Source organism: Pituophis catenifer, unplaced genomic scaffold, assembly GCF_029215685.1.
Source record: "Pituophis catenifer annectens isolate HBS135680 unplaced genomic scaffold, rPitCat1.0.hap2 SCAF_3, whole genome shotgun sequence".
Classification (NCBI taxonomy): domain Eukaryota; kingdom Metazoa; phylum Chordata; class Lepidosauria; order Squamata; family Colubridae; genus Pituophis; species Pituophis catenifer.
The window spans coordinates 178,956,091-178,969,562 of NW_027256883.1; the positions used below are offsets into that span (position 1 = coordinate 178,956,091).

The window sequence follows — 13,472 nt, forward strand, 5'->3', positions numbered from 1 at the left end:
AAGAACAATTCACTGCAGAGCAACTTATTTTTCAGAGATTTTTGTACTCGCAGCTATGACAAAAATTCAAGGTAAATGACAGGATTTTTTGAAATGAACAACAAAAGACAAAATTTCAAGTTCAATTATATGCAGATGATGAGCATGTAATCGCCAAAATACAAAAACTCTTGCTGAAATTTGAAATGGAGGACAAACAAGTGAAAGAAGGTATGACAAAATCAGCTAACAATATTGGACACAACATATTGTTGGAAAAATGAGAAAATGTGTTTAAAAGGACTGAAATTCACATTATTGTAATAATGAAAAATAATATTTCTATAAAATGATGTACTGTTGATATGACTCAAGAAAAATTACCCAGAATGTATAAGGGTATTTCCAATTTATTAACTTGTTAAAAAGCCAGAAAATTTTGAGCTTAAATACATACACTGTTATTTTTTAAAAGATTAAGATTTAACTGAAACAAAAACTTCTCTTGTTGGGATTAATGGACAGACAACTAGAAAAGAGCCATGGAAGACTATTTTTATATATGATTTCTGCTATGAGACTACCATATGCACAAAAATGGAAATACTTTGATATATCCACAATGGAAGAATGCTTGGTGACAATGGTGGAACTAGCAGAGAGGCAAAGTTAACTTGCGTGCTTAGAGAAAAATCAATTATTTTATCAGTGATTGGAAATCTCTTATAGACTTTTTGCTGAAAAAAGGAAAAAGATAAACTTGTGATTTATGGCTTGGATGATTAGAAAGGGTAGTTTATGGAAGAAGGAAATTATGACATAACCTTAGAATGAAAGTTGAAATATAACCAGTGGTGGAATTCAAATAATTTAACAACTGGTTCTCTGCCTTAATGATTTCCTCCAACAACCAGTTCACCAAACTGCTCAGAAAGTTAACAACCGGTTCTCCTGAAGTGGTGCGAACTGGCTGAATCCCACCACTGTATATAACTGTGTTTTAACCGCTGTCAAAAGTATTAAAGCATCTTTTTTTTCCTTTTCTTATTTTCTGTATCTATTTTTCTTACTTATTTACTATTCTTCTTTAGTTTCTTTGTTTCTTTTGTAATATATGGATTGCTTTTATCTTGCAAAAAATTATTTAATAAAAATATATATTAAAAGAGTATAAGTGAAGTAAAAAAATGGATCTGCTTTGGAGACTTCTGAGTATGCTTTGTTATAGTACTTAAAGTTGTCTATTTCCCATCATCACATTATTGGGAAAAATGCAAAATGCTCCTCATAATCAAATCAATCTTTGCAAGAGTTTTTCCATTTCCTCTTTTTAAAAACAACTTTGTTCATGCTACTAATGTCAAAGAAGCAACTTTTCAGAATCATTTATTTCTTCTTTTTAAAGTATGGTTTTATTAATCTGGTTTAAATATAATGAATTATATTTCTTTTTATATTTTATATTTTAATTATTTATATATAATTATATTTCTTGTATATACACCAGCAAACAATAACACATGAAGGGAAAACGTTTAAGTGCAAATTATTTAAAGACTGTAACAGAAAGCAGATGTTCAGATATCAACATCTCTCTAATAGTTTATGATCTCCAGTTTTATGATCTGATCCCCCCCGAATACACTTCCTTATTTTTTCCAAATCTATTTAGAGAATAAACAAACCACTCCTAAGCCACTATTTTTGTTCATTAAAAGGAATGAGATAAAATGCTGAAACTAGTGAGACAATTATTTGTGTTTTTGAAAAATCCTTACAGAGATATCAAGTGCCAATATACACAGAGCTGAACTCATCAGTTCACAACTCATAGTTTCTGAGATCATGAATGTTAAAGTCTGTTGTGGGATTGCAGCATTCTGAAATCAGGAATATCTAAATGTATTTTGCAGAGCTTCTCTGATATGGAATAAAAGAAGTGGGTGGCTTCTTGTCTCACATTCTTCTCTAATATTTGAGATTTTTAAACTTCTCCATAACTCATACCCAGCAGTTTTAAACATAAGCATTTTAGTAGCTAATGGGCATGTTTAGTTACAGCACTTAAAACTGTCCATTTCTCCCAGTCTGCCTCCCCACCTCTCATTATTTCCAATAAGGCTTAAGAGCCTTCTAGTAAAAGTTGCTCTTACCAGATTTTGCTTTTCCTGATAGCTGAATTTTAAAAAGTGCTTTTTCTTTTACAACTTGCTGTGCTGCTTAATTCTGACTATTCCAACCTGGGACTCTAACCTGAATGAAGCTTTTGCATGTGGTAGCTGTGGAGAACTGGCAAGGCTAGATTTTCCTAGCCTGCTCTACTAACATTTGACAGTGGTCCATGACTGAATCCATGCTATAGAACAGTGATGCACATGCAACTGTAGACCCCCATGCATGCGCTCACTTCTCCTGCCCCCTGCGCATCCTGAAAATCAGCTGGCTGGTGGGAGGCACACACGTGTGTGCATGCGCAGTGAAGCTGAGCTGGGCAATGGCTCGCATGCCCGCAGAGAGGGCTCTGGGTTCCAGCTGTGGCACGTGTGCCATAGGTTCACCATCATGACTATTGAAGGAATATTCAGCTACATGAGTGGGGGGGAAAACCTGTATTGAAAGGCAAAGAAACCATCTCCATCACAGAATTAATAGGCAGCTTATGTTGGGCTTCATATCAGCCCTCCTTTGGTTTTCTTCCCTTCAGCTAACAATATACCTGAAATGATTTTATGAGTTAATGTTCAAGCAGCCAATTTCTACTTAGGAGCCCATTTCAGAGCATATAAAGCAGGAAAAATACAGGGTAGAAAAGCTGGTTAGAGAGCCAAGAACTCATTTTAAACTAGTAACTCTGGCTACCAATATAAAGGGAAAGGTATGAATTTGATTTTAGTGGTGATCTTTGCTTCCTACCTACCTGCCACCACAGATGGTATTTTAGCTAAAACACAACCCTATCCCGAGGAGCCAAAGGGCAGTAGCTTGGCAAGTTTGTTCTGCTGTTTCGGGCTCTGGAAGTAGAATACAGCAATGGGTGTGTGCAGACATAGACAGAAGGCTGTATATCCAGTCTAGCAGAGGGCGTGCCTGCTCAATCATTCACAGGAGAGCAGAGTGTGGAGAAAGAGCAGCTGTCAGCAGAGGACCGTATGGCAAGGCGGGCTCCCTGAGATTCTATACTCCACCGAGATTGTTTTGCTGCTGTTTGCTGTTTTTGCCTTGCTTTGTTTTTTAAAGTTTCAAAGGATAGGCAGGTGACATTCATCTTGGCACCACCATCTGCAACCATGCTTCACTCTCCACTGAAAACTGCACTGGCATATGAGTGCTTCCAAGATCAGGCCAATTCAACTTTAGCTTTGCCTTCAGATCACAAGTTAAAAACAAGAGGGACAGGAAAACAAAGGGTCCAGGAACAGGTGATGATGACCGTCAAGCGGCAGAAGCAAAAGTCCTCCCTTTCATCTGCATCAAATGCAGCAGGTCAATCCAACCGAGGTAAATATCTAATGCTACTATGAATAACAAGGGATGCTGGCTGGCATATGATAAATTTGGCTAACGTGGTCACTCCGCAGAATGCCATTGCATATTTTAAGATAATTGGAATTTACTCAAACACTTTAAGTAGTTGCTTGTGTGAATTGTGTGCAGAATTGTGTGATGAACATTGGAGGAAAATCTTGCACTGTTTGATGGGTTAAGGGAACACATAACAGTTCTGAGTCCTTGGCTTTATGCTTTGCAATTTAATGTTTGTGATGTTGCAGAAGCTCCAAAGCAGCTCCAGTTAAATTTATTGAGGCTGAAGGCTTCAATCTGGACTGCACAAGGTGATTCTGAGTGTGACTAAGTGCAGATGCTTCTGTTTGAAATAGAAAGTTGGGAGTACCAAAATCTTCTTAACTTTTTCAGTATCAAGGTTCTGTGATACTATTGTTCTTTGGCTGGAATGAAACCAATGGGCTAATTACAGGCACAGTTGGACTGGTTAAACTCTTCTAGATCCCACCAACTTCAACAAAAGAATAAAACATTTCAAAGTTTAATATTCTCCATTAAAGTTAATAAAAATGTAATGCATAATTTTATTTCAGTCTTAGGTTCTAAGACTGACTGTGATTTCAATTGGACTTTAAATTTGTTTATGTTTACATGGGAAAAAGTATGTGTATACAGAAAAGTTGTATAGTTGCATATCTATGGATGTATTGCTGACAGTCAGATTAAATGATTTTGTTGTTACTTCTTTGGACCACCCTCTAAATACTTTTTAACATTCCATTGATGTAGGAATTTTGTATCTTATGGTTTTGTGTCTACTATCATGAAACACAATCTGTAAAACCATAGGGGGAAAGCTTTATTGCCCAGAAAACACACAATTAATAATAGTCTGCACTGTTCTTTTTGTGTGTGTGTCTCTTTCTAATTATAGACCAAACCTGAAAACCTGGTCTTTGCTTCCCAGACTCCTGACAGTTATGCTTAGACTTGGAAATGTAAAGTCTAATTTTGGTGCACATTAACACATTGTCTCCTGTAATTTGAAGCTGTGAAGTTTCATGGTTTCAGGCTTTTTTAAAAAATATTTAAATTTTAAAATAATTTTTAAAATATGTATTTATGGCAGTGCATTGTCCTGGTTCAAATATATATTTATAAGGTAATATAGATTTTCATCACTCAAGTTGTGAAGAGTTTATGCTTAAGTCTTTTCACGCCGCTGATCACAAACACAAAATTATAATAAGCAATAATAGTGTTAATTGAAATCCTAGCAAAAGGCAGCCTGCTTAATGTTAGCATAGAAGATTGCTGGTGATCCTCAGGGAAAGCCAATAAGATACTATTTTCTATACCACAGGACAGTTAACTGAATAAAATAAGGATTGGTAACATTTGTCTGAATGTGGGATTGGCTACTTTCTCAGACTTGAGAATTTTCTGCCTGCCAAAGTAGTCACCTTGGGAATTTAATTTTTTTTTAAAGAAAACTAAGAATCTATGCCTTTTAAGGCTTGAAGATGATTAGTCATCTTGTTGCTTCATTTTCAGGATTTTTCAAAACACTTCAGCCATTCTCTTTGAAAGACAATTTAATCTCTATTCAAGTCATTTTGCAGATGGAGAGCTCTGATTTCAAATCTTATTTGTTTCTTATCTCTCAATACCGCTACTCTGAATTCAGTACAAGATGTGCTGGATCTTCTGCAGCTATAGCTTCAAATAATGCTTCCTCAGAATAATATATTCCACTCAATAGTGAGTTTCCTGAAATATAAAAGAAGGAATTTCTGATTCTGTGGTAGGCCTTGAGTTCTTTGTGGTTGTTTTAGTAAGCTGGATCATAGTATTTAGAAGATTTTTTTTTGTTCAAGAGCCAATTCTGTTGATTTAGAGAACAGAACTTTTTAAAAATAATCAATATCTTTGCTGAAGCAGAAATAACTTCTGAAGAAAATTTAGTTGCTAAATAGCATAAAAATACGGGGAAGTAGCAATTCAACAAGTTATGGATGAGGAATGGAATTTCTTGAATTGTTTTGCTTTTTCATTTCATAGATGATGCTTTTGCCTGTGAACTCTTTATTTTGGCAAAAAACACAATAGAAATATCATTTTGCTCTTAGTAGTTGCTCTACATTCAGTGCAACTTCCCAACACTTTTATTGGGAATGTGACAGTTTCTTATCACCATTAATCCAAAAACATATTAATCCCAAACTGAAGAAAAAAGTGATTCATTCTGGTTATGAATATCACACTTTTATTATTTGCTTATTCTGGATGAGCAACAGTGAAGGATTGTAGACAGAATCAAATATCAGGTGTTGTCAGCCTTGGCTTTGGGTGGCCGGATTATCTCTGAGTTTACCTTTTGAGGTAATATTGTGTCAGATAGCAAAATTACACACAACACAGATACTTTCTTCTTCTCCCCCCCCCACTCCCTCTCTTGCAAATGAGTAATAGGCTTTGAAAGCTAAAATCAGAGGGAAGGCTCCTTAACCTAAAACAATCCTTTGGTTGCTCCACTGAAATTGTGAAAATCACTTTCCCAGTTTCTTTTCTCCCTGGCCTGATATGTTAAACGAGGGGATCCATGCATGTTCCCCATGGGGACCTGAGTAGGGGTTGTGGGATACGGTAGGAAAGAATTTAAACATCCCCATTCTCATCACTAGTCAACCTACAGCTACCATATACCAGTGTCATGAATCACCAACATTGGATACTTGTCAAGGCCCATGCATTGATCCCTTGTTGATCTTGGAAACCTTCTGTTTTTGGGCATGCATCCTTCAACTTATTGCCATTGCCTGATTCCTGTTGCTTCCCAACCTGCATAGATAAATATTGACCTAACTCTGAGAGTTCCCCCAAATTTTGATTTCTAAAAAAAGGACTGAAAAGGGGGAGAGGGAGGGAGGGTGCACTCTATAGTACAGTTCTTATTTTCAGCTTTGTTAGAGGACATTTTGGTGCCTTCTTCTCTATAGAATCCTAGTCACCAAGTTAAAAGCCATTTGGGGCACAATTAGAAAATTATCAGAAAATAATCTGATATCACAACAAGGACACTTTTTAGTAAAGTTTCCACTACATTTATAAGGCATATTTGGAAGATGTTGGGAGAGAAGTATAATTCTAATGCTAAGTCACATAATAGACTTACAATTTTATCTCAGTTGGAAAATTGCAAATAATTTTTTGGGGGGGGGGTGGAAATAGAATGTTGTGGGCTAAAGAGTATTTAGATTTCAGAACAATTAATTGCCAATCACGTCTTTAAATTATTTGACTTATTGCAAGAGGAATTCAGATTGTGAAAACCTGTGAAATACTGAATATAGGTATATATGTATATGTATTTATGTATATACACACATGCACACTGATATATATATATAAAATGTTTGATTTCTTAATTTGAGAAGCATGACCAGTATCTGGAATTCTCTAGTTATTAGGAAAGTGTTTCAGATTATTCCAAACCTACATTCTTTTTATTGACAATTAAAGAGTTTAGTTAAAAAAAAATATATTTGCAAGAACTTTGGAATGATGAATTGGAATAGCCTACATAAAAATGAAAACCAATCAATCTCCTTTTAAAATGTTCAATATGTTTCTGATGATCTTAAAATAAGGCTAATTCAGAAAAAGTTTTGTTTCATGTCTATTGGCAACCTCAGAAAATGTTTCTAAAGGGCTGGCTTCAAGTTTGTTATGCTAGAAGTACAAAATGATTGTGGGAGTACCACCACAATATAATACGGGTTTGCTCCACTATCATCCCATTTAGGTTTAATATTCATTTGGATAGTCAATGTGATTTGGGGAAATGAAAATACGATTTAAAGATATGACACTATGAATTATATATCAAAGATTTGGAATTTGTCAGTGTAAGAAGAGCTATGGTTCCTGAGCAAAAAATAAACTTTTTTTACGATGGACAAATACTGCTGCCCCAATATACAATCTAGTTCACATTTTGCTCAGGGTCTACCGATTAACATAATGAAAAGGCAGATAGTTTTAGAAGTCCATGTAGTTGAGGTTTAATACAGTGTTTAAAAAATGGAGCTGATTTCTAGACATTTGTAATATTTTTCTTGTTTTTAATCTTCTTTTTCTATACAATAATGCAAAAAAAGCATTGATATACCAGAAGGAGCTCTGACTATATACTTCAGATCTTGAAGACTAAAGACTGAAGACTAAAATCTTATATTTTAAGCTATTATTAAGTACATCATTTTGAAATGTAAACTCATCTAAAAAAGAACAGTATCCCAAACTATTTACTTCTGTCACAGAATGAAATAATTTATCGATATCTAGTCCATAGCCATTTTGGATATGATAAATATATATTCTTTCCATCTTGTTTCCTAATTGTTAAATCATACAAACATTTGCATTTAAACTCTATAAACATTTTTCTATTGCGTCTATTTTCTCCTAAAATGCCCTATGTATTAAAAATGTTTAATACTTGATATTAGTCTTAAAAATATGATGGGCTGTTTTGAATAAAAAAAAAATTAAAACTCAGCAGAATCTTCCTGCATAACCCATTTTTTATTTACATAATAAAATAATGAAATGAGGGATTTGCCTCGTTTCAACCTATCGTAGTCATAATCAAAATCAGGATACATAAGCCTTTTTAAAAGGTAGCTATCTACTTTATATTTCATATTACAGCTCCTTCTGAGCTCATAAAATAACTCTATAGGTTTTCCTTTGTCAATAACAAAATTAAATCTTTCTGGAAGTTTCTAATTTGCTTAAGAAGTACCAAACCCAAAAGACAGAGGAAGAAGAATTTCAACTGAATTGAATATTTCAGATATGTGATTTATGAGAGGCTAGCTAGCATTTTCCTCATCACAAAATATGTTGTACAATTTAAGAAGCTCATATCAACTGAACTTGCATCTGAGGAGCAATACATTACTAAAACCGGATGCTCATTTCAGTAGAATTCTGATGAAACTAATGATAAGTAACTACAGAAAATAATAACTTTAAACAGCTTCTCTGCTTGAAAAAATGCAAATGTAATACCAGAGAGTAGAATAAATTAAGTTGAAATTGAAAACAATGGCCAAAATTATAAGAAAGAAGCTGAATAGACTTGTTATCAGGTATTTTTATGCAGAATGTAGTCTATATATGTTTCTTGTCAGCAGTTACATTAATGGGGTAAGCACGTTTTTTCATCATACTTGCCTTTTGCAATTATTTCATATTAGTAAGTATTACTAAGCATTAATTTTGTACGCAACAGTAATTTATTAAAAAAAAGAATAAATGTGACAAATATTCACTGATACACAAAAAATGCTCTATACATTATAAAAATAGCAGGTGTTCTCTCTCTTTCCATATAGAAGAACAATAAAAGAACAATGTAATATATAGACCAGATTTAAGATAAAATATAAAATATATCTTCATAATTGGCTTTACATTAATCTAAATCAGTATGGACTGTAAAATTGTAAAATGGACTGAAAATGGATGGACTGAAAATAGGTTTGTGGTGGCAAATAGCATTTTTTAGGTAGTTAAAGAAAGGTATTGAGAATAAAATAGGATTTTACATTTTTATATAGGATTTTTATAGTTAAATAAGATATAGAAATAAAATAAAATGTGTAAAATAAAACATCTTACATAGTTAAAAACAATATCAAGATAAATAATGTAGAGTAATGTTAAATAGTACAAGGCAAATGTTTTTTTTTTTTGTAAACAAGTTTTATTAAAATTTTTCCTTTATCATACATTTTTTATGAACAGAGTGTTGACCGGGTCACATCTTATACATTTTATATATATTAATATTTTTAACCTATTCCAATCTTCCCATTTTTTCCATATTCATCTCTTTCATATAGTTCTTTATCACAAATTAATCATTTTTCACCATATCTTGTTATTTCAACTTCTGCCATATTGTTCTTTTTTTTTCCAAGTCCACTTTACATGTTTCCAATTTCAGCCATAATATTCTTTTTCCATACTTATTTATTTATGTATTTATTTATTTATTTTGTCGCATTTCTATGCCGCCCAACTCCCAAGGGACTCTGGGCAGCTCTTCTTTGTCTTACCTTAATTTCTTCTTAATACATAATACATAAACAGTCTCACTATCTGCCCTTAATTCCTAATCTCTTACAATAACATCAATTAATAAGTTTTCTCCTAATCTCTTTCCACTATTTCCCTCTTAACCCTTTGATTGATTCTTTTTTGGGGGATGTTCCCCCCCATTCACTCTTTCTTTGCCACTGTAAATCCCAGTGAAAACATCTAACTGCTTTTTGCAATCAATTCCTTTTCCTTCAATATTATTTTCTTGCTCCTCGTTTTTGCTCTCTTCTACCACCTTCTCCCCTATTTCCTGTTCTGTGTGTTCCAGCAAAATTTCTGATTTTTTATTACCCTTTAGTGATTCACACATATTTTTAATCATCTCAATTAATTTTTCACACATCCAAGACTCCATATTGCCAATTTAAGAAAGTGTTAAAACATATTTAATTAAAATTTAAAATCCATATAGTCTTCTTTTGTTTTCAAATAATGTCCAATTTAAGTATTTATCTAGTCTATTCCAAGTTAAAGATTTGTTATCTTCCACAGCTGTTGGGAATTGAAACCAAGCAAGGTAGAAAGACAGATACTCCTTAAAAGTTCTCACAGTTTCCAAGTTATCTTTTAGTAGTCAAGGTCACAGCTGTATTTTCTCTTCTTTCTTCCAGCAAATATTGCAGTACTCTCTTTCAGCCAGCAGATGTCTCTCTCAAATCCACAATATTTTCAAACCAACTAAATGTCAAAGCTGTCAAAAATATTTAAATCAACATAAAAAATACTTTTCCTTGGTTTTTTTCTTTTATTATTTTTAGTTACTCCAAATCCAATATAGATACAAAAACTTTCTTGGGCTTTAGTATTTTAATCTCCTCTTTATTCTTCTCCCTCCATAGAATTTCCCAAATGCCAGTTAGCTGCTCATTTCAGTTCCGGGACACCTTTTAATCCAATTCGAAATTTTCTTTTACCTGTGAGTTGGCCAATCACTCACCCAGTACCAGCACTCCATTCAAACACCGCTCCTGCACAAAAACTTAGTCTCATTGCCCCAGCTTCAGAGTGATCATTTTACAATGGCCACCACCCCCACTGCCGGTCCGAAGAGCTGCCTCTGACCTTTCGAGGAACTTGCCTGTTCCTCTTGGTCTTCTGAGATGCCTCTCCTTCTTCACCATCCTTACAGGATGGTTCTGGTCCGAAGACCTCCCCAACAGTGGTTTGTCTGGCTGGATTTTTGCGGAGTTTGTCGGAGCCGCTATTTTTCCAGCCTTTCTCACCGCGACGCTTCCGGTCTCTCCAAGACAAACGTTTTTAAAGGGTTTTTATTTTTTCTCCTTTTTAGCTAATCACATGTTTTGATAATATTGTTAACTTTTGTTAAAGATAACCAATCCTTAATTACAGTATATTGAAGTCACTTTATATATTACACTCTGGCAATTTTTTTTTAAATACAAAGTTTATTTTCATTTTTAAAAATACAATACTTTACATATATACATACAAGGTTATTGCAACTAACATACATAAATCTGCGCCTATACCACTAATACAATCTATTTCATTTCCCTCTCTTTTCTTTCACCCAATTATACCATAAATTCCAACATTTGTAATAATCAGAATCTTTTTGGTTCCTAAGTAATTTTGTTAACGAGTCTGCCTCTGCGCATTCTGTAATTTTCCAAATTAATTTATTTTCTGTGGGTATTAATTCATTTTTCCATGCTTGCGCGTATAGTATCCTAGCTGCAGTAGTGGAGGATCAAGTACCATTTTTCCTTAGTTATTTTGTCTGGTTTCATTCCTAATAAAAAAATCTCTGGTTTCAGCTCTATGTTATATCCTGTAATTTCCACTATCCACTTCCGGACCTTGGACCAATATTTGCCTGCTTTGGGGCACGTCCACCATTGGTGGTAGTACGTCCCACAACCATTCCCATACTTCCAGCATGCCGGAGAAACTCTGGCAATTTTGTGTTCAGCATATTTCTTTTCTTAATGTCAAAATGTAAACCAAGATGCAGCAATCTTTCTTTACTGGCACATACCAATACTACATGTGAGTTTAAGCATATTGTTGTCATGCATAAACTGTTTCTGTGCTTCTTTGATTTTACAGAATGATGCTTGAATCTCAACTATTGAAATAAAGGGAGGTTAAATGCCATTAATTTTTGTTAGAACTTGTTGATAAGGAGCAAGATCTCTTGTTTCTTTGACCAACACCTTCTTGTTTCCATGTAGCCTCTGTATAAATTGCAATGTAATATTTATGCATGCATTATAAGGCAGAGAGTCATAAAACAGATCAAAATTAGATACAGATTGACATATGAAATCAGCATTTTTCTAGGCATTGTCTTTTTTCATTGTACAGATTTGCATGATTTGCATGATTGCTGGACAGAGATTTTTTTTTCTTTTGCATTATTTTCTTTCATTTCTTATTTGGTTTGAATTGAAAGAATTTTGACATTCTTCCGAAGAATTCTTCCGAAGAATTCTGAGAAAGTCCTCAAGAATAGATTGTGGTATTTTTGCATGTACTGTATGTAGTTACAAGATGGCCAACAAGTGCATGAGAATGTTCTGCCTCTATTTGTTCAATCATCCCTCTAGCAATGTACGGTGTCCCTGACTTTCCATGCTTCAATTAAATCCTAGGGATGAGATGACGAAGGAACTCCTCTGTTTAAGTGTTTTCAGTAGTAGTGCTTGAACATTTGGGAGGAGTCTTACCCTTAAGAAATTATTGGAGTCTGCCCAAAAATTAATGGAATATTTAAAAATAATATTCATGCCTACCTCTATTATAGATGCTAATTAATATTACTGGTAATATAGAAATATTAATGATATAATAATGTTGATGATATTGTGATATTGCTCTAATACATTTTTCAGCCCAAAGCAAAAGAAGAAGAAGAAGAAGGGGGTGGGGGGAGAAAAAAAAAACTCTAGAACTTTTTGTCCCATTCAGAAGAGAAAACATAAGTAGACTAGTAATTTCAATTGGTCTTCAACACTGTTGATGTAGAATCTTGACAACTACCAACACTTGGAGGTATAACCGAGTTTTTTTCTCCATGGATGTTTTTCCCAGGAAGAATCACCTAAGGCTACTATTTTGTTTTGGCTAATAGTACTACAGTAGCCTTCTTAAATATCTATGGAAAGTAAACTATAGATAGCTTTTCTGTGAACAAGCAGACAAGAAATATAGGTTTAAAAAGCCCAAAGTCCTAGCTCAAGAAGAATAGGAAATATTGGACTTTTTAAAATTATTTGAACTTTATAAATTCTGTTTATGACTTCGGCTGCTAAGGCACATCTCTGGATGCAATGTATAAACTGAATTTCTTTGTGTATTTGGAAACAATCTGGCATAATGATCTCACAGTGCTTTGTAAATTTGCACATTGTAGAGGATTTTATTGGGAGCTTGGCTTATATAGAACACATGATTAAGTAATATAAAGCCAGGACAAGCAAAGTTAAAATAATTGAATGTATGAGAGGCCAATCTGGGTTGGTCACTGGGACCAGACAAAACCTCTGTCTCAGTGACTGACCCAGATTGGATCCTGCAACATCATCCTGGGACAAGTATATTCATCTTCCTTCATAAATGCATGAGACTCAGCATGGGTTAAGTCTAGACATACAAGACTAGAATAAAATTATATAGAATTTTTATAACATACACTTTCAGCAGAAATTAGATACTTAAAAAATTATTTGATTTCTTTTATACATTAAAAATTGTGATCAATGATCCAGTCCTAAACTGTTAGAACTGTTGGGTGCTCTAAAATCACCCAATGTCATATGTTCATATAGCGCTTTTAAAAGTAAATAAAAACTGAC

General features: G+C 33.9%; 1 protein-coding gene across 2 annotated transcripts in view; it reads left to right on the forward strand.

Moving 5' to 3' along the window:
• The first annotated feature begins 3,266 nt into the window (after positions 1-3,266).
• The window catches only part of PKP1 (plakophilin 1), a 49,993-nt gene continuing 39,787 nt past the window's right edge, over positions 3,267-13,472 (forward strand). For both annotated transcript variants that reach the window (XM_070939878.1, XM_070939879.1), the window contains exon 1: positions 3,267-3,477. In XM_070939878.1, coding sequence (XP_070795979.1) covers positions 3,267-3,477 — 211 coding nt within the window. The remainder of the gene's footprint in view (positions 3,478-13,472) is intronic.